We start from the raw sequence: 26,833 nt of genomic DNA on the forward strand, positions 1-26,833 counted from the left end.
TTTGGTTTTGGTTATGGAAAAATGAACTTGAATTTTTGCTTTCGCTGTTGGGCTTTATCTTTATATATAAGTGTGTATATATATATATATTGTATATTTATCAGTTATTGAAATTGTCTATATACTGCTTATGTATACATATGTACTCTATATATACTTATATGGTTGTTTGTGGTGTTTTTTTTTTCGTTACTTGGGGAAATTTTATAGCTGTTTTGTTTCTGGTGTTTCTCTTGTTTTTGTTGTTGTTGTGCGTTAAGTTGCGTTTTCCTTTCGAATTTTCGTTCATTAATTTCAGCCCCATCGATTATCGATTATCGATATAGTTTTCCGTTCTCCATCTAGCCAGAGCTCTGGAGATCCATCCTTCAAATCTCTGGCCCGAAATGCTGTCCAAGAATGCTGTCTGGTCTGTCTTTTCACTTAGATACAGATACATAATTCCATTATGTAAACTTTCACTTATAATTATACAACTTAGTTGAAACATTTAATAAATATTTCGGTCTTCGGCTGTGATTAGCTTTTTTTTTATTCGCTTTACTTTGTTGTTTGTTGTTGACATAAAATATGATTCGATCTTATGTTTAACTAAATTTTAAAGAAAAAACAATTAGATTTATATATATATATATATATATATATATATAATATATGTATGTATGTATACATATATATGTAGTATGTATGTATGTGTGATGCTCGTATGAATATTCTTCATTCAATTACAATTACAATTACTAAAAGCCTACACAAGTACAAGTTTCAAACTGAATTTGATTCGCAAACTTTGAATATATTCATGTCCTTTATATGTCTGTCTGTGTGTGTGTGTGTGTGTGTGTGTGTGTGGAGTATCTGTGTGCTGAACTACTTATGATTTGTTCGATTTTGGCTTTATCTATTACGAGAGTATTGTATATTGTATACTGATGCTTTTTGCTTTTTTCTTTTTGCTTTGATCTTTTCAGCTTTTACCATCCACATTTTGCTCATCTCTCATATTCTTTGACCTCTGGATTTCCTTTAAGTTTGAAACATACACATACATATATATATATATATATATAAATATATATATATATACATATATATTTTGAATTTGGTTTCTTTTGTTTTGTTGGATTGTATATAGAATCGTATATATGTATATATATGGCCCTAATCTGGAAATACAAATACACACACATACATATAGAATACATTTATATCGTTAGAGCGTGTTTAGCATGTATTTTTTTTGTGTATAGAGACTTGTTGTAGATTCATGTACTCTCGTGGATCACTTGACGGGCAGTGTGTTTCCCTCCACCGGCGACAAATTCTTTCAAAATTCAACTCTCAAATTCTTTTTTCTATTTTCACTTTTCTCTTGATTTGTCCCTCATTTGATGTCCTTTTTCTTTGGTCTTTAGCAAACTCTTTCGTATTCGTATTCGTTTACATTTTCTTTCCTTTTCTTCAAGTTTCAGCTGTTTTCTGGGGCATAGTGATAGATAGGGGGGTATAGGACTTTCATGGGCGTTCTTTTGGGGGAAGGTGTATTGATCTGCGCATCCTCTTCGTGTGTATAAAACGTTGAAATACTTTGAATTTGGTGGGTTAGTATACATATATTTATAGATATACGTGGCAATATATCTTTCAAAATGTCCTCTTAACATTGTAGATTGTGTTTCAAATTGTGTTTCCCTTTTCTTTTTTTTTTGCTTTGGGTTTTCATGGATCTTTTGTTTGTTTCATAAATGCGGGGATAGTATTCGTATTCGTAAATCGTTATCATTCTTTCGGTACATTCTCGGTACTTTACTTCATTTTAAATTTTACTTTTACCCTTACTTTCGCTTTCACTTTCACTTTCTTTTCCTATGTGTTCTGTATTCTGTTTAGATTCTCGGCGAAAAGGTTCGCTTCGATCCTATGCTATAACATACATACAATATTTTTTCTTTTTCAATTATTATTAGTATTATGTTTATCGTTAATTATGCTTTCTTTTGTTGCTTTTTGGTTTTCGTTTAACATCACTACTAATAATCAAAAAATGGACATTTATAAACTTTTATATAATGTATATTAAAAATGTGTTTTGTTCTTTTTTTATTTTTTTCATTTTTTTTTTCATTTTTGGCCTCAGAATGCCACAATTTATTTGGTTTTTCATTTGGTTTTCTTTAGTTTTTAGTTTTTTGTTGTTTTTGTTTTTTTTTTTTTGGTGCCATGAAGTTGTTGCAACGCCATTCGTGTTTCGCTTAAATTCTTACAAAAGTTTTTGCGACCGTTAACTGAAATGCAGCTGAAAATGCACGAAAATATAATTAATATACAAAAAACTCATAAGTTCTTGCAGATAAAAATGAGAGAAGAAAATGAGAGATATTCATGAAGAGAACAAATTTATGGTATTCATCACAGTTTTGTTGTTGTTCGGCTGGTTGTTGTTTTTGTTTTTTTTTTTTGTTTTTTTTTTGGTAAAGATTGAAGTTGAAATGTGTTCACATCCGTTTCCGGTTTGCTGCTTCTTCATGGCAATATATGTTTGTCTGTGTCCTGTGTGTTGGTGTGACTGTGCGTCTGTGTGTGTCTAGGGGGTCGTCGTTCCACTCCCAGGAGGGATATTCCTTACCTACTCATTGAGCAAACTCGAAAAGTAAACAACCATTTTGTAGAATAATTCACGTCTTATTCGATATATGAATTTTAATTGGTTTTTTATGTTCTTTTTTGTTTTGTTTTGTTTTGTTTCGTTTTTTGTTTTTTTTTTTTAATGTTTGGATAATGATAAAACAATTATAAAATTAATATTATCTTGGTATTGTATTGCAGCGTGTTAAAGAAATTAACTAATAATTTAATATTCAACTGAGATTAAACGTATTCGTGTGCCATGTGATTCTGGGGAGTGGGTTCGGGGTGCAGGTTCTGTAAACACTATGACTTAGTTCTTAGATTCCGTAAGTTTTTCCCATGATTAACAAACTAAAAAATAAGAAAAGCAAATGGAGAAAGCATTAGGCGATCATCCGGCGATTCCGGAAGCAGGGTTGCATATGCCCTCTCTCTTATCGTTTGTCGATCGTTTCGATATCGTTCGTTCGATTCGTTTGAATTTTCGCATTGGTTTCGCGTTTGCTTTAGGTTTAACCTAACATAACATAAACCATAAACAAAAAAAGTATATAATATATATAATTATATGGTAGGGTTTTTTTTGCATAATGTTTAATACGTAATTAGAAACTAACTTTTTTCACTTGATTTCTGTTTGCGTTTTGGTTTTTGGGTTCGCTACATTTTGGTTTTTTTTTGGTGCATTTTCATAACTCCCTCGACATCCAGCGGCCTGGGGGACTGCAGCCTGCGTACCGCCTCGTTGCTTACTCCAGGCGTGCCTTGTAGGTGGTCTTCCAGATTTCGGCGAGTGTCACGGCACTGTGGAACCGATGGAAGATGCACAGCGGCAGTGTAATGCGCTGGATGATGGACCAGGGCACAAAGCCATAGAAGTCAAGCTGAACCTGTAGATTCGAGATCGGACCCATTCGGATATTGGTTAGTAAATGGAATCAATAATTCGATAATAATAACGATTCGTAAGCCAAACAAACAAACAAACAACATGCAAGAGTACAACACAGAAGCTCAAGTCATTCGAATAGAAGGTACCGATTAGATCTCTGAATGAACCCACAGAAGAGTATTTCGAACACAAAAGCATTGAACTCTGTAGATTCATGCGGGACATGCATCTAGTACCTTTTTCTTTAACGCACAGAAACATGCATGAGCGATACGAACAGATCAACACATTTATGTACATTGAGTTAAACATTAATTAGAATAGAACATATAGAACGGAACGATTTGAGAACGAGAGCGTTAATCGTTTTACTTAACTCAGTCTCGCTTACGTACATATCTACTTACAGGATTGGCGAATACTTTTTGAGCTTCGAATGTGTAGATGGCGAACATGGCCACATTGCAGATGAGTAGGAAGGTGACGATCTGGCGGCCGGGCTTGCTGCGATCGTGCTCCGGCAAGTGGACGCGACGCCGCGATACGTCAGCGATGAAGAGCAGCTGCAAGATCACCTGGAAGACGGCCACACCGCCGGTGGTCGTCACCAGGAGGCTGGGCTCGCTCTCCAGCACCTTGAGGCTGCCGGCAATGATGCTGAACACGGAGTAGGTGAAGAGGCCGAAGGCCGAGATGCGCAACAAGATGTCGTTCAGATTGGATTGCTCTTCGCAGCGGAACTTAAGGTTCTTTACTCTGTGAAAGGAGAATAGAGTGTCGTTAGTGCGGATCGAAAATAAAGTAAAGGCATATATGTATTCTAGATGAGGAATATGGAGAACCAGACCTGATGAAGCCCACTATGATGGCCAGTATGGCGAAGGCCATGAGGATGCAGTGGCTGGCATCGGCCAGGTAAATGGCCAACAGCGAGAACTGCTGATGACGCACCAAGACGAAGAAGAGTATCAGGCAAATGAGGGCGCCGACCAACAGCAGCAGACCAAAGAACAGTCCCTTCGACGAGCCAACGCAGTCGACGCGACCGGAGCGTGCCTGCTGCGCCATGGCGACGGCACGACGTGAGAGCATCACCTCCAGACGGTGCTCCAGATCCTCGTCGTTCATCCGTCCCGGATAGCGGCCGATGTGCTTCCACATGACATACAAAACCACCGCACCGATCAGCGAATACTCAATGATGAACGGATACAGATACGGCGCCGAGTCGTACACAATGGTCCCCATAATATCGATGCGCCCGCAGGCGGTGGAGTTGAGTGTGCCAATGTTGGAAGACAGCGCCGCCGGGTAGATACTGTCCAGGCTCTCCAGATTCTCGAAGGCCACCAGGCCACCGCTGGACTCCTCGTGCGATATGTCCGAGTAGGTCTGGAAGCTGTTCTCCATTCCGGGTCCGAAAAGGTTATTCATGATGTTGACCGGGCCCTCCGTGCTGGCGGCTCCGATGCTGGTGCTGGGTGTGGATGCGGCAAAGCTGTTGAAGAACGAGGAGACGCTGCCAGTGGCAGCAGCGGGCAACGCCGAGGAGGCGGACCCATCGACTGGCGTCAGACTCGGGGCAGCGCTGGATAGGAGTCGCTGGAGGCCGCTGAAGGGCGATTCGCTGGTCGTGCTGCTGATGGCGTCCGTTGCAGTGCTGCCGGCGGAAATGGGTATGGCGGTGGTGGTGGTCAATGGGCTGGTGGTGGTGGTAGTGGTGGTGCCGAAGGTGGTGGTGGTGCTGGCAATGGTGCTGGGGCTGCCGCCCGTTGTGGTGGCTGCTGTGGTGGCACTTGTGATAAACTTCTTCAGCTTGCGGGCCATAGTAGTGCTGTGCCATTGATAGCCGGCCGTCGTGTACGGTGCCCGAGTGGTGGTGCTGCTGACGATGCTGCTCGCAGTGGAGCTGGCCACATCCCCGCCCATGCCCAGGCTCTTCGAGATGCCGTCTACGGTGTTGCGCACCAGCTTGGACAGCACATTGTCGCTCTTGTAGACATCCTTCGGCAGCAGATCCTCCCCGTCCAGCACCTCGAACTCGCTGTTCGGGCCGGTATGGGTGCGTAGAACGGTCCCGGCATGCCGCAGCGCATGCTGCCGCACCGAGTGGGCTATCGACGAGGCCTCCGGATCGGCCTCGTTCTTCTGGTGCCAGATGGTGATCTCCAGAAGCGACTCCTTCACCAGCGTCCGGATCCACACGCAAATGTTGGTGGCCACCACATGCATCAGCCCGAAGCGGGCAATCACCTTGAATCGGTGGATGTTCAGCTGCAAGTTCAGACAGTGATGAAGAGAGACGGAGAAAAGAGAGAGAGAGAGAGAGCAGTGCCCGGGTGGAGCGCTTGAGTACGACTGAGAGTCTTGGATGCCGCAGGGTTGCAGGTACATTGATTACGTAGATTACAGGCAAAATTCGGCTTCGGGCGAACCGAACCGTATCCCCGACTACCCCTGCAGATGTTCCTAGAGGGTATTCCCAAATCCAATGATTGTTTTCTTCGAGGACTCTATAGCGTAGATATTATGATCAGCAAATATACTTGATTTACTCGTAGGCACCCGAAGCCTTCGAAACGCTCACGCAGACGCAGATTCGTTATGTTCGAATTGGTAGATCTTTTTATTGCTTTACAGGATTTAAGTGTATGTATGTATGTGTATCTTAAGCTCAAATGAGTGTATTTCCTCGGGAATCTATCGCGATTATCAATGCTACTCTTGACTTCATTCGGATGGGGATTGGAGCCCTTCATGGTCATGAAACCGAGTATACTCGCCGGCACTCGAAGTCTTTGAAACGATTACTTGATATGTTTGGAAAGACCTAATCTCTGTCGCATGAACTGTGGAACAGATCTGGTACATAAGTCCTTGATTTTCAGGAACTTTTTAGTCTGCAAGGGGTAATCGGGGAGGGTGGGGCAACTAAACAAAAACCAAACTGCCACATCTGACATGGATCGATCCCTTGTACATAGATAACATACGAGTATTGTAAGTTATAGAGAGATGTTGTAAGCTAATGGTTATCATATACGAGTATCGGTAACATAGTATCATAGACATATGTAGGATGTATGTTTTTGTATATGCGGTATACAGTGTGAGAAATGAGCGTAGAGTAGGGAGTAGTAGAGAGTACAGTAGAGTAGAGTAGAAAATGATTTGCATATCGTACCTGAAATGGTGGCCTAGTCTGCGATCGCGCGAATTGTGGGGCGGTTGTTGTGGGATTATGTACACAAAAATGGTTTCATTAAATAACTACTTAGCAAATTTCGACAAAAATTTATTTAAAAAACTATGAATGCATTGATGGATGGATGTATGGATGAATGTTTGATGGATGGATGGATTGAGGGTTTGAAATGCGTTGTTGTGTTGTTGTCGTGGATATGGTGTGATATGATGGGTGATTGATGATCGATGATCGATTCGACCCCAGCCGAATAGCACTGGACTGTGTGAGTGGTGGAGTGTGGATGCCACTTGTCGTGGGTGGCATTACGTTCGAGCCAAAGACAGAAACAGAGACAGAGACAGAGCGAAGCATGGCAAGCGAATAGATGATGTGAATAGCGGTTGTGGTACGAGTGGAGTATGATATATGGGTGCGAATGTTGCAGTTGCAGTGGCAGTTGCAGTGGCAGATGCGCGAATGCATGAATGAAAACTCAACTGAAACTCAACTCAATTGCATAACTGCCAATTATCACGCCAGATACAGATACAGATACAGATATAGCGATACAGCGATACCGCGATACAGCGCGTTGCACACACACACACAGATACAAAGTGAGGGTGAGAGACCGAGTCGACCGTAACCGTAACCGTAACCGAATTTCTATTGAAATGATCCTACAACCCCGAAACCGAGTACCCGAATCCGAACTCTAGAGAGAGGTGGCAGATGGAAGACTAACCTCGAACTTTTTGGAAGCCTTGGGGATGTGGTTTCGTGTACTTAATCTTTGTTTAACTTTAACATACGATTACAGAATAGCCGTAGATAATAGTAGGTAGTAGGTAGTAGTAGTAGAAGGTAGTAATAGTAGTAGTAGTCATACGCTTACAGTGTTCTTTAGTTTAGTTTTTTTACATCGACACTTACCCGTGCATTCATGAATATAAAGTACATTTGCATGAAGGTGAAAATCATCTGCAGCAGCGGGTTCACTCCGATAAGTATGTGGTGGCAGGGCGAATCGAAGGGTATCTCAAAGAACGATCCAAACTCCAGTCCAATGTAGATCATGGCGCCCAGACCGAATGCTGCACAGAACACAGAACCCCCATCCCCCCAAAAAATCAGATCCATGGGACACTCTGCCACATTCTGTTATCCCTCTTACCAATGGCTCCCACTCGCAGGAAGAAGCTGCCGTGCGTCGGATCGCTATGAGTGGTCTTCCTCTTGCGTACATTCTTCGGGGTAACGGCCACCTCGGCATCCACGGGTGCTTCCTGCGCATAGAGAGAGAGAAAAACAGAGATTGAATGCCATAGGAAGTTCACACATGACCCATAATTGATGCGGCCTCAGAGTATAATTAACATGACAGAGCTTTGGGGGCGCGAACAGTGAATATCTATTGAATGTTTTCTCATGGAAATGCATCTATAGCGCACTTTTGTTGAGGTTATTCAATGAATTAAATTCCTACGAGAGATCAGTCAACATCGATTGAACAAAAGCTAGCGGCCAACGACCTAAGTTGAAGATCATTGAAGATCAAATGAACGTTTCGGAAAAATATCAGAGAAGCATAGTGTATCTTGAATGCGAACAAGAACCAATAAATGGGGCATTTTTGGTAAGAGAAGAGTCCGTGAAGGCCATCTAAAATGATTTAAATCTTTCTTAGAAGAAACAATCTAGAATCTAAGATCCTGGAGCATGAGGGCCACCTGAGTGTTCCTTTTTGAATGGAAAACAAACGAGTATTGTATGTGTCAATTATCAAAGATCGTTCTCTTGTAGTTTTACCTGATATGCGGCGCCTTTGACAGCTGCTTTGCCAGAGTCCTTGGAGCCCTTCGCTTCCTTCGAATCGGCTGGATCGGCATTCTTGGCTTTCTTCGATTTCTTCTCCTTGGGTTGGGGTTTCGGCTTGCTGCCATTGCCATTGCCATTGCCGCCATTGCAGCAAGAGCTCTCTGATGGAACACACGGAACACAGTAGCACGTGAAAATCCTCGCGCCATTCGTGAGAGACTCCGACTGTACTTACCCTGCAGCAGGAAACAGAATACGTAGAGGAGGAAGAGTATGCTGACGCCGTACAGATACGTGAAGAATGTCTCGTAGTAGAGCACTGGCAGGCGGTGTGTGGTCACATCGCTGATCACGTATGCAATGCATACGACGATCAGGAGGATTGCGTACACCAGGCTGGTCACGATGAATAGCGATGTCCTGTATGGCCGGGAGGGGGGGATGGAGTCACATCATTAGTTCATGGCTTCAGAAATATGTACGAGTTCTGGGACTTGGGTGCTCATACGTGTGTGTACGTGGGTGCTGCAGTTAGTGTGTGTGTGTGAAGTGTGTCAAGATCTGGCTGCAACTCCCCCTCCGAGTTGACCCACTAGAACCGTTTTTGTAAGTGCGAGAGTGTCTCAATCTCCTACTTTCGTATACATGTGTGTGTATCTGTGTGAGTTTGCGTATCTGTGTGACTGACATGCAACTACATGCATACTCTCAAAGAGCATCTCAAGTGCAGCCGCCTCTCTCCCTCTCTCTCTCTCATTTGACAGCTCGAGAGCATAACAGCCGCCGTGTATTGGCCCTAATTTGATATTTGATTAGCCCTCTACTCCTCGCACAGTGGGCCCCATCCACATCCACATCCATATCATTCTGATGCAACCCACTGGGCGCGCGTGTGTGTGTGTGTGTGTGCCATGCAACAACTCATTGCAAGGCAGTCATTTTTGTGACCCAGTTAGCGGCATCACCGACTTGGCTGCAGCTTAAAATACACACAAAGCGCGTGGCCCCCTGCTTAGGCAGTCACTCATTTGCATGCAGCACAGCACCCCCCTCTGTGCCAAAGTGGTGGTGCAGGCTGCAGGGCAGGGAAGCCTAAGCTCGAATCGAAACTGATGGCGGAATTTATCGAACATGCATAATGGTCGTCATATCTCCTGTAGAACAGGAGAAATATCTAGGAGAATTGCATCGAAACGAATATGGAATAATTCAATTACTTAATAAATTTTGAAATTTTGAACTAGATTTTAGATTTCCATTTTATAGATAGAAGATGGTATTCATGGAGATACCAAATATATGTATTTATCATATGAAAGTTAATAATTTTTTACGAAAATATTCTCAAGAACCTTAGATAATGCGTGTTCTCATCATTTCCATTCTATTAAAACGATGGATGATATTTTTTCTTATACAAATCGTAGTAAAAGGCTGTGTCTGGCTTTAAGAATAAAAGAGATGGTTCTCCGTCGAGTGTGGATTACTTTACATATAAATCACATCCTAACAATGTTGGGTGCCCCCATAGTCTTGTCCCATAATCATCTATTGGTTCAAGAGATTATCCCACAATCCACTGTGTACACATACAAGATGTAGGGACTATGGAAACACAAGGGAACAGTGGAACACATCTTGGTGCGGGCTTTGGATGGGCTTTGGATATGGATATGGTTATGGTTAGCATCATAGGTATCATATTACCATAGTTCGATTGGTCCCGTTATTGGATTTGTTTGATATGTGCCCTGTACCGTTATTTTCGCTGGCATAAAACTGTATTTATTTGGATTTGGCTTGAACGTGTAGCAAACCCTATAAGATTGAAGATATTCAGATATTTCTGGTTTTGGTTCTGCTTGTGGGCGGGGTGTGGTGTGGCGGGGTTTTAGGATTTACATAGCTGCTGGGGAGCGGCGGGGTTAGAGGTGGAGCAAGGGTTAATCTTTCCAAAGGAAGGGAGCATGAAAGAGAGACAGTGGGCTCCTACGGTTGTTTTGTTTCGAGGCGGTGGGCTGGTGGGTTGCCCTTTGGGCCATAGCATACTTGTGTGGTATATACAATGCTTGGGCGGTGTGGGTGTGTATCTGTGTGTTTCGAGTGGGTTCCCACTACCCGCTACCCACTCCCTACTGGGCACTGCCTATGCCCCCACTGATGATGATCGCCCGCCCCAACTGGATGGATGAACGATGGGTTCGGTTCTCGCACCTTTGCAGCGGCTGCGGCATGACGTTCTTGAGCTCCATTTCCTTGTTGGCCGCATTGTTCTTCTCGGCGCTGTCGGTGCTGCCGGCGGTGTGGGAGCGGGAGACCGGCAGTGTGGCCATGTTGTCTCCGCCCTCCACATCGACGGTAGCGACCTTCACTTCACCGCCGCCCATGGTTTCCGTTTCCGTTTCGGTCTCCGTTGCGCTGGCTTTTATTTTCGGCTGCGTGATACCCGACGATTTCTAGTTTCCTCGATTTATCGATTGCTCGATAGACTCGATAGTTCTCGACAGTTGTCTTTTTGTCTTTCACTTGTAATTTCGTGTCACAGTTTTTTTTGTATGGTTTTCGCTTTCTATTATCTTTTGCAACTCTAAATCGAAACGAAACAATTTGCAGAGTGATTTTCGCGGGGGTTAATTTGGTTTTTGTTGGTTTTTCTGGTTGTTGCTTTTGCTTTTGTAACAGAAATGTGCAACAGAATTTCGCAAGCTAGCTCTCTCTTTCCCTCCACTCTCCCTAGGCACTCACTTCCTCTCTCTCTCTCTTCCTCCTGGGCCTTCTCTAGCCATCCCTTACTGCTGCTGCTGTTCTCTCTGTCCCTCTCTCTGTCTTTCTGATTTCTTGGGGTTTTTTGTGGAACGCATTTGAAATGCATTTGACAAATGGGCAAATGAGGCGTGGCCTTAAGCCGCGCTTTCTGTTTTGGACTGCATCCCGGGGAGCCGACGACCTACTGACCTCTCTCTCTGTCTCTTACACTCTCTCTCTCTCTCCCTGTCTCTCCCTCTCCCTGTCTCTCCCTCTCCCTCTCTCTCGCTCTCTGTGTCCCAGCGAAAGCGGAGCGCAGCCCCAGTTCCCGCGTAAACAACTGTGATTTCAACCCTCGCACTCGCATACCGGGCGGGGAAAGTGTATCCCAAAAACGAACGGAGAATGGAGTCCTTCGGCTGCGTGTGTATGCATTGGATCGGCTATATTTATACATAAATATATCTCCATTCTGGTATATAGCTCCTCTTGAATCTTGAGAGCTCTCCCTGTCTCTTTCTCTCTCTCTCTCTTGTCTGTATAATAAGCTGTGTATTAGTGCCCGGTGCCCCATCAAAAGGCTTCTGATTTCTGGTTTCTGTTTTCTGGAGGCCTGGCTCCGCAGTAAATTGGAAAAAAATAAAACCCCACTTCATCCTACGGATGGTATATATAGGGGCAGACACTAGAAAAATATCTTCTGCAAATTGTTTCAGTTTTGAAGCAGGGAAAAACCTCTTTCAGGTACAAGTTGGATGGATATATGCCATATACATTTTTTTCTTTTTGTTCTCAAAAACACTTCACTTTTCAGCACATTTTTCGCACACTTTGATCGGGACTTTTCACGAAAACAAAATAAATGGAATATGCATAGAAATGCTGTTTTCTTTGATGGATTTGATTCCCTCTGCCAGACTGGTGCTGCTCCTTATCTCGAGGCTTTACCTTGCGAACGTTCCACACAAAACACGTCCAAGAGCCTCTACTATCCAACTACAACTGAAAAGGCTCGTCGAGGCCTCGTCTCAACAGAGGGCCAGCAGCATCCAGCATCCAGCATCGAGCAGAATCCAGCAGCAGCAGCAGTAACCGCCCTCAGAGTGCGCCGAATCTCTCACTCTCTCCATCTCTCTCTGTTTCAGGATACTCCTCTCCGAAGGATACTTCAGAGCTGGGATGCGGCTGCTGCTGCTGCCTGCTGCCAGTAGGGGAAATTTCGGTAGAGTATGCCAGAAAGTAGGACACATTCTGTGTTTTATTTCGTTTTGTTTTCGCAGATACAATTTCCATATAGTAGCGAGCACTTGATTGAAATGTTTATACCGCGCTCATCCATGCATCGAGGCTGTCCTCTGGCTATCCTCCGCCTATCTCTTAATTGAGTATTGAATCAGTGGGCAGGCCAGTGGGAGACTCTTTGTTTAGCTTCCATCACAGCTTCTGCTTCAGCATCAGTTGCAGTTTCAGTTACAGTCACAGGATCCTGAGGCAGCGAGACAGGCAGCTCCCCCGGGGGCGCCCCCATGTAAATGGGTCAGTTGCAACCCAAGGGTTGAGGTTGACATGCCAATCAATGGATGGCTGGCTGACTCCAGGATGCAGGATGCAGGCATCAGATGGCGGAAGGCATCAGAAATGGAAAGAGGGTAGGGGTTGGGGCCCAGCAGCCGTCAGTCATCGAAAAGCAACAGCCCAAAACTCAATTACGGCTGCTTTTACTGCCTCTTACAACCAGCTACTCCACGGCACTATGCTTCTTACAGCCACAGTGCCGGAACAACCCCAGAACATTGAGCAGGCACGCGGGCAAGAGGGCACACGGGCACAGTGGATGGAGTGGCTGAAAACCTCCTCACTATTCATTTGGGGTGGAAAGTTCACTTGGAGAATGTGAAAGATGTAAAAGATTCCAGTTTCAGGATCAAAATATTTGAAGAAATTCAACTTTAATATAACTTTCTTTCGATGTGAAAAGAATCAGAAATCTTTACTAATATCCTATAGTACATACATATGTACCTGCAATGACTGCCCAAACGAGATCAAGAAGAACCTTATGTCGTGCGGATGCCTTAGAAATCAACAGAGGGGCACTGCCGCACGACACGCATGCAGTGAACTCTCACAAGTTCTGTAGTTTCTCTAGTTTCTGCGTAATCGAATGACTTTTCAATGTTCTCTGCTCAATAAAATTACAAAACGTCAAAGGAATAAGTTCTTGTGGAATTTTGTTTGTCATTCGTTGCCTTTCCAAGTGGATATATGCCTACCCTTTGACCGTCTCATTAGGCGCTCATGGTTAAGCTGCTGCTGCTGCTGCTGCTTCTCCTTCCCGTTGCGACTTGCACCTAATCCCCCCACTTGAAGCCGTGCGCTGCCCATTGTGCGCAGCGGCAGCGGCAGAGGTGAGCAGCGCGACAGCGCGGCAGCAGCGCGTGCCTGCGGCTGTGGCAGCGCAGCAGCATGAGGCAGAGAGCTTACGATATAGTAAAGCCGACGACGACGCGTCGTCATGCTGTCTGATCCATTCGTTTCCGTGGCAGCCGCTGTTCGTCGTCCTTTTCGTCCTGCTGTCGTTGTATCGTAACTCTAGCGCTCGCTCCGTTTTGTGCCGCCCGTTCGCCGCCTGTCTGTTGCGTCCTCCGCTTTGTGCGCATTTCACAACAACCAAAATGTTTCGGATTCTGTTTTGGTTGCGCATTCGCTGGGTTGCCGCCCCCCGGCAGGAATCTGTACGCTTCCAGGACTCCGAACTACCGTTCCCGACTCCCGTATGCCGTATGCCGTGTGCCATGACGCAGCCATTGACTGCAGTGTGCATGCCCCATGCCCCGTGGCCCGTGTTGTGGCAAAGGGGTTGCAGCAGTGGAATCACAGGAGTGAAAAAAAGGACTACTCGGATAAGGATTTGCGTCGCAACTCCAATACTGCGTCGTAGTTGTGCCTAGAGTGGCAGACAGACACGAGGCATGGGGCAGGAGGCATGGGGTATGAGGTATGAGCCGCACCCTGATCCCAGCCACAGGAGGATGCATGACCCAAATGCCTGCCACACACTCTAATCCCGCGAGCAACGTGAACAAAAATAAGAGAAAACCCAATCGATGAGAGTCGACTCCTTTTGGAAACATCTGCAATCATCTGGAGGAGTACTTGATGGCCACGTTTCAACCACGTTTCATTGATGATGGGGCATAATCATGGAAATTACATGCCCCACATAATCTTTTGTGCTTTTGAAAGATCTATAGAAAGTATAGATGAGGTTGTTAGAAGAAGTTTCAGCCGACTCTGAATACGTTCCTATTCAAAGCACTATCTAATATCTCATTATGAAATTACAATTAGTTATATTTTTGTGGAAAAATGCACCCCTAAATCAGGATTCCCAATGTAATCTTCAGTATTTTGCATTGTTAAAGAAGCTAACTCCTTCAAAACCCTTCCAAAACTAAGAATAAATTGATTCACTTTGGACTCTTGGAGAACACGAGTACGAGAGTATTCCTGAAATCAAAGAGCATTTCCCGCAGAATTTCAATAAGTAGCTCCTGATTAAGCACATATTATTATTTTCCGTTGACTATTCTTAAGTCTGCATTAAGCTAAGAAGCTTGTATACATCCTTAATCATCACAGGATTGTTTTGAAAGCTAATTTGGATCAATGGTTGAAGGTTGAAGAGTGGAAGAGTGGATGAGGCAGGGGCTCCCCACCCTCATTGAAGCAGGGCTATAATTACTGTGGCGGCCTTTCATCTGCCACCCCTTTCGATGGCCCTAAGGAAGGGTTGTGTTTCCTCTTGCCTAATTATATTTTTAGCCTATGAACAGATGAGGTCTTTATCAGAAGGTCTGAAGTTATTATTTATAAAACAAAAAGCAGTGAAGTCACACGAGTGCGAGTTGCGGGTTGTGCCCAAACCTTGTGCCTAATCGGGTGATAATTACAGTACAAGGCTATAGCCAGGGGAATCGACGCAGCCTTCCGCAAATAGATTCGAGTCGAATCAATAAGTTACTTGGCCAAGCCATGTTCTGGAGAGCCTGGAGAGTCTGGAGAGTGCCTCTTGGCCCTATGCCAAGCATCGATAAGTAGTTTTCCTGTCGCGTTTTGTCGTCCTCCCCCCCATGTCTTTGGCTGGTTTTCACGAATGTAAGTCATTCGTACAATGACACTTTATGCCAGAGACAAAGACGAGGGCACTCTCCGCTCCAGCCTGACAGTTCATGCCGCAGCGCCAGCACCAGCCCAGCCCAGCCTAGCCGAGTGGAATGCTCTGTCGGTTTGTCAAGTTGCGTAATTTGTTTGCAACTTATCTTTTTCTCCCATTGTCGCCCGTTCCCCTTAGTACATTGTGTAAGCGATTTTCCTACTTATGTATTTGTTAAATAGGAGCGGCAACAATGCCACAGCATCGGGAATGTAATGTGCCTGTGCCTGTGCCTGAGCCTGTGTCCTCAGTTCATTGACATTATAATCCGCAGGATGCCAAAAAGAAGTACAATAAAAGCTGCATAAATTCGGGCCTTACACTCTACAGAGGATATAAGCGGGTATTCCCCCCTTGGACGGATCAAGATCTGGGGTTAGATTTTTTGGTGCACTACTGGATAAGGCCATCACGCAAGATGCAGGTGAAAGATCTACTAAGAACGTAAGTAAGTGGGAGGCTAGGCCAAAGATTCTTTGGGATTCTTAGGATGTTAGTGGGGATAGAGTCATACGGTTATAAGAAGGAACTATCTATTGTATATATTTATATTGTTTTTTTTTTTTTTTTCATATGAATAATACCAAATCTGACCTTGGCTGTGGGCGCGTCAGAACCGGTTGATGTATGCCGCTGTAACGGTTTCTTGCTTTGATTAATTTGAAAACTTTTTACGGTGTACGGTATGCGGTTTATAGAAGGATTTTAAAAACACTACGCTACGATATCTAAGGATCATAGAGGAACATAAAGAGAGTTCTCACAGATCGAGAGAGGAACAGACAGAGAATGAATGGAAGATGGGACGACAGTCAGTCTTTCGTTGTAGCGGCTGGAACTTTTGGAAAAGGAACGCGAGGGAGCGAATGGAATGAAAGCAGAGTACAGTTTCGGGTGGATGTTAAACGGAAATGGAACACAAAAGAACACATAGAGTGAGGGGGGATCATCATGTGATGCATGTGACCATGGAACGCACTTACTTTGCATTTTTCGGTCTTCGGGCATCGATCGGGAAGTCATCGTCGAAATCCAAATTGAAGTCCTCGCCCAGATCATGTGGCACTAGCGGTGTGCGCTGATGTGCAGGACTCGTGTGATAACCATCTCCCTGTAGCTGTTTTTTGAATCGAATGTTAAGTAAAATTGGGGATTAAACTCTCGTCCTGCATTGAGCTTGTTTACTTTTTTAACAACAATAAATTGGAATGTCGTATAGTACAAGATGTTACACATATTATATACAGAGACACAAACATATATATAGCATATGTATATTATATAGATGGTTTCAAGGAAGCGTATTGCATGCATTTGTTTTTTTCAAAAATAATATCGAAACAATTCCAATTTATTGCCAGAAATAATATTACTCATGAGAGTGGGCTCTCGCTTTTTCTGTTTTGATTTTCAGTTTCGTTTTCGAGGAACATAAAGTTAAGGGCGAATCGTTTACTCGTGCAAGGATTTGGTTCATCAATTCTTGGTTCTCTTCTCTATAATGGTAAAAATCTTTAAATATAAATCTGCCACACAAACAGACACTCACTCACACGCACACGCCATAAAATCTGTTTAATTCTTAAAATTCATATGCAATATTTACAGGACTTTCGAGTTGGTATGCAAGTATTCATATGGATGTATTTGGATGTAAGCGCATGATGTATGTCCAATGTACATACTGTATGTATGAAATTTGTGTTGCACTTTACAAGTGGAGTGTTTTAATGTGTTTGCATCAAATGATTGAAACTTCTTCTTTAAATTATGGTTCTAAAGATATTTTGGAACCATTGCCTATTCAAAATTCGTTTTAAACCAACGAAAGTATGGCTTAGACACGTCCTAATGCGTGTCTAACAGTTCTTCTAATAGTAGTCTAGTAGTTTTTTTTTGTATTTTTTCAGTATCAGTCCTGTTACTTTTCTATTCCGTGTCTAGTAGTATTTTAGCAGCAGTCTAGCTATTTATTTAGAATAATGGTAGTACAAATCCTAGAACAGTTTTTCGTTTGGTTTAAAAATAATTCTAAATTTGGTTTAGGCTTTTAATATCGAAAGTTTCGACGAAAATTTGATAAGATATGGTTAGGCTAGAGGTCGATTAAGCTCCGATTAAACATTGTGCCAAAAGCTGTATGTATTTTCACTATAAAATGCTGTTTAAAAAAGTGGAACTTCAGAGATGTTTTTATGTTAAAGATACACATTCGTTTGTCTGATGGATGCTGGATTATGGATGAGCTGTGCATGAGTTTTGAGTGTGTGTGTGTGTGTGTGTGTATGAATGAGATATGTATATTGCATATGATTGCGGGGGAACGGGGGAATCCTTGTAACGAGTATATCGAATAGCCCGTACCTTGACCACAGTGCCGACCTGATTCGATTCGGAGGCCGACTGTCGATTGTCGAGCAGATTGGCCCGCTCCATGTTCTCCAATTGCAGTGTTTCCCGTGGCTGGTCCAGCAAACGTTCTCGCATCTCATGTATGTAGGGACACCGCTGCATTCCTCCTCTCCCCAGGGTCCTGACGATGACTCTCGTTTGTGTATCTACGTATGTGTGTATATCTGTGGGGTATCTGCTCCTCTTCTATGTGTATTTTTTGTATATCTGCTGATTGATTTATCGATTGATTGATAGATTGATTGATTGCTTGCAAGTTTTAGCTGACTACTTGGCTACTCGGCTCAATAAATAGTTGAAGCTTCTAGCGATAGCAAGCCATTCATTCTTCCAAAAGGTGGCTAAGGTTGTCTTGGGTGTAAAGGCTATATAAAGAGTTCTTAGGGAGTTAGTTTTCTGGGGGGTTTCTGTTCCCCAATTCTGTTGGTTGATCAACGTGGATAAATCAGTCATACAGTTTGCAGCAGCAGTTGATATTTTCAAGACTTTTCGGTTAGGCTAATTGGTCGATCTGCAAAGAGAAGAGAAGGGAAGGGATCAGGGGTTTTTTCTTTTAGTTAAAAGGTTTCATTAAGTATGTATTCTTAGAAATGGAATCAAGTGGAGCGAATGCCATCGCTGGCATTGAGTGTTCCAAGTATTTCCATATTTTCACTAAATATTTTACGATTTCTTGCCAAGTTTTTTTCTCAATCAAAAACATTCAGATTTTGATGCTCTGCTCTGCTTAAAAATAAATGCCGCCCTTGAAAACCGAGAGACGAAACAACAAGTGGAAATTCCAGTAGGAAACAGCCACCAGCCACAGCCACCAGGCAGTGCTGTCAGATGCGATGCTGATGGACGTGTCTGGCAGCGGATTCCCATTAAATCTCTCATTGAAGATCTTGACAGATTTATGAGGGAGCCAGCCGTGGTCGTGGTCGCAGTCGTGCCCCCAATCCCTGGTCCACTAAGCCGCTTACTAAAGTGTGTCCAGGAACCGCGAAACCAGCATCAGAACCAGCAGCAGCTGGGGCGAAATTTGATTTGATTATGTGCCGCACTTTTGTGCCTTGGCTGCTGGCCAGAATGTGGCACGCATCCATGTGGCATGCTGCAGAATATTATTCAATAATATGTTTATTTTCTCGTCTGCTTTGGGGCAACAGACGAATGGAGCCCGAGGTCGTGTGCCGCACCAGAGAGGCAGAGGCGCACCCACCCACATCTCCCTACATCTCTGTGGTGCCCCCTGTCTCCCCTTTGCCAGTGGCAATGGCATGTGAATGCCCCTGGTGCACCCGAACGCACAAAAGCAGAAAATACACCGTGACTGGAAGGCATGGGGGCATGGCTGGCCATACGCATTCGAGGGGATCGGGGATATGGGGATGTGTACAAAAACACAAACAAAAACACACCCACCGATCCGTAGAGATCGATGTGGCCTCTATTTGCTTAGCCGAAGAGAGTGCCAAAATATAGAGCCCTAAAATGGGGAAAACAAAACAGGAATATGCTGGGTAAGTCCAGAACGAAGATATGGAAACGATCTTCTCTTGGCTTTTCCTTAATTCCCCTTTGATTTCATTCTTAAAAAATCTCAACAAGTGCCATTAGATGAGAGAATAGCACTGCAATCCAATCCGAACGAAACAAAATCAGAAAGAATCATTGGAGTAAAATATCTTTTCAGTACAATTCTCTTCTTCTGTGACATTTCGTCCTTCCAATCTTAATTCTTTCATTCTCCAAGAACCTCTAAATTGATACAGATAAGAGATTAGGGATTCTTAAACATGAAATTGTAGAGCCAAAATATAAGGCTTCTTTAGTGTAAGATGTATGAAAGGATGATGCATCTGCTTATCTGCTTAAAGAGAACATCTTTGTGGGAGCATCAATTGTGTCTTATTTTAGATAAGAGTACGGATTTCGATGGTAAGGAGTAGAGAAGTTCATGTGGAATGGAAAAGGTACATTTCATCAAGAGAACATTTTTTATAGAGGCAATCGATTCGCCGATAATCGGGTCAAGATAGCGATTTGGCTGCGGCCCACTGTCGAATGTTGCTTATAGCCAAAACGGGAAGGGGGGCACTTGCAATTAACAACATTTGGTTAGATTTTGCGCCAGTTCCCTTGTGCGGATAGCAGTGGACATGGGGCGGACAGGGGCGGACAGTTGTTAGCCATCAAATGTTAATGGTATTAGCCAAGCTTTCAATTTACGCGACTGTGTTGGTTGGGAGAACGCGAGAACGCGAGAAGGCGAGACCGAGAACGAGAACATGCGACAATTCTGGCCTGTGCCAATGGCCATGGAAAATGCCCCCAAGAAGAAGCTGAAAACAGCAGCAACATTGTGTGAATGCAACATGAACGCTTTTTATGTCTGCCCCACCATTGCCCTAATGCGGTTTTAGCCATAGTTTTTTTCTTAATTTTTTGTTGCTGCTCTTTGGCTGGTAGTGATGGGTCCCTCTGAGGCAGGCCCTCGTAAACTCTCAAGCTACTTTGGAATCGCCTCCTCCGAATGGGACCGAGACGATGGAACGACCATCATCCATTATTTTGGAGAGAGGCTGAGCCTGGGGCTGGGGCTGTGATGTGTGTCAACTTTACGATGGGAATGAATTAAGTGTGAGAATAAAGCTGCTCATTGCCGTGGGGTATTTGCGTCTTTGAGATCCCATTGCCATAAAAACTCCTTTTAGAAGAGAAATACCATTTCCCTGCGAATCTGAGAGTCACGTCGTACTATGTGTAAATAAAGCAAATGTTTATCCGAAAACATTCTTAGAAAAGATCTAATTCTTTAAGTACTTTTTAAGCGCTAATTCAAAGCTGTTTGTGTGTACTCGAATTTACCCAAAACAAACGCTGATCGTGTGAACCAGATTTTGCCATCGTATTTTTCAAAGAACTTCCATTTGTCGAATGAAAAGGGTAATGGGAAACCGCATTCGTTGTAAACAAACGATGCCACTTGAATTGGGGGAGATCGTTGCAGTGCTTCTGTCGATGTTTATGACAGGCCCGGCAATGTCCGATGACAGATTACAAACAAACCAATCATCCATCCGTCTATCCAATCATTTGAAACCCCAACCCCAACCACACCCACACCCACCCACATGGGCGCACGGCCACACGGCGGCGGGCGCCACTGGAAAATTACAACTAAAAAACCTAAACATGATCTATGCAGATCTCGGGGAGCGTAGCGTCGTTGCAGCGGAGACCCGGAGACGGCGCCCACATTGAGAACCGGATATTGCAGATGGAAGACAACAGAACAGAGCACCAAACTGGGAATCGGATTTGGAACTGCAATTGGAAACGGAGTGGAAATGGAAGTGGAAATGGAAATGAAAATGAGAACAGAAGAAGAGGAAGAGGAAGAGAGAAACGGGCATGAGAACTGCCACCAGATGGACGCATGTGGCAGACATGGAAATAGGGTGACCTTATAAACAGTATGCTGCTGCTGCTGTTCCCAGTGCAATGTTCCATGGGAGAATGAACTGTGGCCCATGAGCCATGAGCCATGAGCCATGGCAAGGCATGGCTTCGAATGTTGTGGCCCTGGGCCCCTGTTTTTGGGTGGGTGGTGATGGGTGTGTGTGTGTGTGTGTGTGTGTGTGCGTTCCTTTGGTCAATCCGTATGTACGTCTGTCAGTCATTCGCTTGGTCCGTTCCGTCCATTCCATCCCCATTTTTGCATTTGGTCGCCGTCGTCGCGAGGTCGTCGGCTCATTAGTTAATATGCCCCTGGAATATGCAGAATATGCATTTTGTTTTTTCTGCCTCTCGGCTCTTTCATATTTTATGTTGCAAACCACCCCTCCCCACCCACACCCACACCCACACACACGGACCCACCCATTTAACCACCTCTAGAAATGGAATCGCGTGTCGCTTGTCGTCGCGGCTTCGGCTTCAACCCTCCGCAAATGTTTTCTACGTTTTGTACGTTTTGCTAACATTCCTCCCAGCGGATATGCGAGCGTCGAACGACTTGACAGCAGAGTACTTTCGAAGCATAGATCGATAGAAGAATCGATAACGATCACAGGGAAGAAGTAATGCTGTAAAGGGAATACAGCTAAACAAAGTGGAAGAAATATCATTTCGAAATCATTACTCTATGCATGCAGTGGGGTAAGTGCTTCAAAAGAGCAATAGTGATGAAATATATGTAAGAAAATTACAATGTTTTTCATTCAGTGCCCTAACGATTTCCCTAGATTCAATGGCAATCAACGAAAATCATGAGACATTTTAGAGGTGCTGATATTAGATTGGATATTTAATTACTTGAGACAGAAACCCATAAGCACAGATACTCGTAGATTGTAGAATTGAAAACAATAGCCATATGTATCGATGAATTTAAGAGTATGCCCCCTGATCGCAATTGTATTGTGATGAAATTATAAGGTTTAAGTGTCTGTTTGACACGGTTTCAGCGCTTCAGCAGGACACTGCCGGAGTGATCTTACCACCCAGAAAGGTGACCTGACCCAATTCCGACCACTGTCTTACTTACTTCTGCCTGCCACAGAGAGTGTGCCCCAAACAACACCTCTCCTCAGCCACAGACACTGACACTGACACAGCCACAGCCGCATAGCCGTTTTGTGCGGTTTTCCTTTGTCGCATTTCTTGTGCAATTAAGATTTTCCATTTCGAGCACTTCTATGGGTTTCCCCCAGGGCCTGGTATTGGGATTGGGTATGCCCCAGGGCGATTGGGGCTCTGGGGCTCTGGGGCGCTGGGGGAGGTCTGGGAGAAAAAGGAAGCAAAATCGCCTTCAATGTCTTTCTAATGGAAGACCAAGAAATGTGTGTGTGCGTGTGGGAGTGTAACCCGAGAAGGCCAATTGGCGTTTGGCGATCAAAAATGGGATTAGTGGCTCTGACACACAAACACCGGGTGATGTCATGTGTGCAGGGTATTGGTCGGGTTCATCATCACTTACTTGGGGGGGCTCTTTCAGGCTTCGGGTTCCTTACATGAGGAGTGGGGTTCCTTCTACTCTTCCCTCTCCACTGTCTCTCCTTTGTTTTGTTAGGAATTACGTATGTCCTGGTTTCTCTGAATACTTCGTGGAAGCCGGGGGTACTGTTGGGGCGGGGTGGGCGGGGATGGTGCCGCAATGAGTGGCTGTGTGTGTGCTTCGCGTCTGTTGCGCTTTGTTTCGCTTTGTTATTGCGTGTCCTTTTTGTGTCCTTTCGTTTGTTTGTTTGTTTGTTTTTGTTGCCTGCCTCTGCCCGAAAATGCGTTGCAGCTCAACCTGAAGCGGATGCCCTCACACACACACACACACACACGCGCGCGCTCACACACAGACAGCAGACAACAAGATGGACGACGACGACGTCTGATGCGCACTCAAAAATTGAATTTGTTTTCTTTACTTTCTTTCTTCTTTACTCTAATAATCCGTTTCCTTTATTTTTTTCTGTTTCTGTTTCTATTTTCGTTATGTTTTTTTATTCAACGCACTTTTCTTACACTGCACAGCAACAACAATAAAAAAATGAAGAAAATATTTTAGCAAAGTATGTGCAACAAATGCGGGTGGGGGGCTGCCGCAAACGGTGGCAGCAGCAGCCAGCGACAATTGCTACCACATCTGCAACAGCAGCAGCATCAACCAACACAATCCAGTCTATGAGCAACGCTATAAGAATTGCACTTTAATTCATTAATAATTAAAACGATCAACTACTTTGGAGTCGAATCTGTTTAATATTCCACTTTCGATTCGATTGTTTATAAAAAGTCGTAGTTGTGGCTGTTGCTGTTGCTGTTGCAATTGTGGTAATATATTGTTAATATTTAAGTGGAAGTTGAAAAGTGGAAGTGGCAGGCACCGGTATGACCCTTCCAATCGCTCGCAACGCTTCGAAATGCGGCGAAATATCGTATCAAAATCAAGTTGTTTGGTATTTTCACCGAAGCAGCGGAATAGCAGAGCCAGAGCAGAGCCAGAGCAGAGCCAATAGCAGTGTCAGTAATAGCAGCAGAATCAGAGGCAGAGGCAGAGAACAAGCATAGGCAGGAGCCCAGACAGAAGCAGAGGCAAAGCAGTGGCAGTTGCAGAAGCAGAAGCGGCGAAATGAAAGAGCCAAAACGAGTCCAATATGTGAGTCACGACGCAACCAGTACCCTGTACATACCTGTCTACAAATATATACATACATACATACATATATATGTATGTATGTATGTTTGGACGATTATACGTAGACGGCGGTACTTGTTGTCAATGAGTTCCTCATTCTCTCCCTCTCTTTCTCGAGGAAGAGTGTGATAAAGAGAGAGATCGGAAACACCTCATTCTGGCTGTTACACAGATCTACGCGAATAGAATATACCCCTTATACTCCATTGAGTACCGGGTATAAACAGAACAGCGCCAGACCGAAACGTAGAAACCACCCCGCTGCGACAGAGACGCAGGCAGAGGCACAGCGACAGCAATGTAACGCAATACGATAGCCCACACACACCCCCCCTTGGTCATGGTAGTGCAAAAAACCACCTAAGCGACGCTGACAGCGACAGCGACGTCAGCAGCGACACTGGCAAACGCAACGCAACAGTCAGCCGTGGCGTCGCAGCCGGCGTATCACGTACGAGTATATATGTATATACGATATTCGCGTTTCGCCGTTTGTTGTGATACCCTCGACAGGAGAAGGTATGATGAGTAATTTAGAGATAAATATAGTTAAGTACATATATCTATAGGTATAATAGTACGTCTACATATGTACATATCCTGTGTACCTCGTCACTGTATATCTCAGGGAAATAGGATGGGATAGCAATCGGATGCTATACAAAAATGTGTAGTTTCATTCTGCCATGGGACCGATGGATCTGCCAGGGTATCCAATACATCGGTCACGAACCTATCCTTCCTCTCTTGTTGCTTCTCGCGCTTTGGTTTGTTGTTGCTCCGCCGTTTTTCTGTTGCGCTGCTGCTGCTATTTGTTGTACGCTGCCCACGCCATTCGCTGGACGAATGGGAAAGCAAAGGCAGGGCGATAATAGCGCCGGCCCGAGATGTCGTTTTTTTTTTATGATTGTCTGAAATGTGGCCAAAGCACGTGAATGTGAATACTACTCGTATTTCTATGCGACAGATTGAATAATTAAGCCACGCACACACACACACACACACACAGCGACACAACACGAGAGATGTCAATAATTGAAAGGCGCCCTATAGTAGTCACTCGACGACGACTACCAGATGGGCCAGTGACCACATCTTGGGCGAAACTTAAGGGAATCTCGTTTCAAAAGATGTCTGAAGTCGCGGCACACGTTTCACGAAGCTATATTTAACCATAATAATATATAGGGTACTTCCAATTGTCTCACAAAAATGATATGGAAACAAAACATTGAGTATTTGAAGTTCTAGAGTTCATAAGGTATACTCAGGAAATACGAATAGTTTGATGCGTTATGATACCTTCCACGTAGATATATTAAAGGTGTAGAATCTGAGCCTCAATAACACTGTATTGATTTGATGGCAGAGCTATATTAACTTCTTGTGAACCAAGAGCTCAGCCTTCATCGCAATCTACTGAACGAATGCAAGAGATGATGTTGCAATTACGAATCGATCAACGATTCGATGGGTCGATGAATCTGTAAAAACTTTGAAATCAAATAGATATCACTCTATATAAAAGCGTTGTATCTAGGTAGTGGCATCCTTTGGTTAGTCTCCACTGTACTTGTGTGTTGGCTGTCAGAATTACTACCTCTGCATATGCACAATTGTGCACAAAAACTCTGATCCATAAAAACATCGCGGAGAACTACATGGAACTCCATTTTAATTACGAGTATGCATAAAGGATACGACTTCCTCTAAGCTTAAGAACCAACTACGATTGCATTTGGGGATGTGGCTGGGGCTGGGGCTGGGGCTGCCTCTCCCTCTCTCTTCGTCAATGAAAGTTTATACAACTGAATAATCAGATTAAAGATAACGACAGCTAGCGAGTGGCTAGGGAGTTCCTGTCACGGGGACCCACTCCAGTGGTCACTCCGCAGGGAGGCCAGCGGCTAAGAGGCGTTAATGCCCAAAAAGGTGCGACAGGGGCAGGCACCCGAAAGATGCAACGCCAAGGCGTTGACACAAAACATAACAGGGGGGAGTGGTTGAGTGAGTGAGGGTGGGGCCTTGGGTGGTTGAGAGAGGGGCGCTGCTTTGGCTCTAGCTCTGGTTCTGGTTCTGGCTCTGGCAGGACGCATGCGCCAGATCCTGCCAAAGGACATTCACCTTTTGGGTGCTTTAGTTTGCCGCCAAACAGGGTGCATTTATGTAAACCCTGGATCTGAAATCGTACCTAATTGCAACCTGGTGCGCCCACAGAAGGCCTGCCGGCCTCCCCGTTGTGTGTGTAGATGGACGGATGGATGGATGGATGGATGGACGGATGGATCGACGGGTGGGTGGACGTGTGGCATCGAATGCTAATTGAATTAGAGCCTGGCCTCCTGGATGTGCTGGACAAACAAAGCCCTATATCATAGCCGTATTGTCCCGCGGAGGAGCTAACCTAGTTTTCGGGCAGCTCGGTTGGCCAGGGCGTGGTTCAAATCCCGGGTAACCAGTGGCACGCATACTCGCAGCGTCGCACCGTCGCACGGGCGCCCGAGTATATAGGCACCCGAAACAGCATCCACAAATTGCAGTGAAAATCAGGGGATAGCATCCACAGAGAGAGATAGCGAGAGATGGAGAGAGATGGAGCTCTAGTTGGGGAAATCTGCGCTCCATCTCGCTCTGGCGTTGCACGCACCCACTGGCTCCAGCAGCAGCAGCTCCAGCTCCAGCCATAGGAGCCCTTGAGGCTTCGGGCTCGAGTTCGGGCTCGGGCTCGGGGTGCTTCTCGTGCCATCCTCATGGGTACAT

At 44.6% G+C, this 26,833-nt stretch overlaps 1 protein-coding gene across 17 annotated transcripts; it reads right to left on the reverse strand.

Moving 5' to 3' along the window:
• Positions 1-1,257: 1,257 nt before the first annotated feature.
• Positions 1,258-23,798, reverse strand: LOC108163366 (proton channel OtopLc). Of its 17 annotated transcripts, none has more exons than XR_004471230.1 (15): positions 23,763-23,798; positions 22,865-23,401; positions 17,851-18,409; positions 16,470-16,603; positions 16,081-16,119; positions 10,233-10,343; positions 8,761-8,945; positions 8,517-8,686; positions 7,882-7,993; positions 7,641-7,801; positions 6,705-6,722; positions 4,368-5,794; positions 3,916-4,276; positions 3,246-3,518; positions 1,258-2,296 (listed from the first exon to the last, which is right to left on the reverse strand). XR_004471230.1 is itself a non-coding variant. In XM_033386119.1 (14 exons), the coding sequence occupies exons 3-14, from the start codon at positions 17,998-18,000 to the stop codon at positions 3,378-3,380; spliced, it is 3,009 nt and encodes a 1,002-aa protein (XP_033242010.1). In that variant the 5' UTR covers positions 18,001-18,409; positions 22,865-23,401; positions 23,763-23,798; the 3' UTR covers positions 1,258-3,377. The 17 variants fall into 17 exon arrangements, 15 of the variants coding, with proteins under 15 accessions (XP_033242010.1, XP_033242011.1, XP_017154110.1 ...); XR_004471231.1 differs by having other exon boundaries at positions 1,258-3,145; XM_033386119.1 differs by having other exon boundaries at positions 1,258-3,518.
• Between the last annotated feature and the right edge of the window lie 3,035 nt (positions 23,799-26,833).

The sequence above is a fragment of the Drosophila miranda genome, chromosome XL, assembly GCF_003369915.1.
Source record: "Drosophila miranda strain MSH22 chromosome XL, D.miranda_PacBio2.1, whole genome shotgun sequence".
In the NCBI taxonomy this organism is placed as follows: domain Eukaryota; kingdom Metazoa; phylum Arthropoda; class Insecta; order Diptera; family Drosophilidae; genus Drosophila; species Drosophila miranda.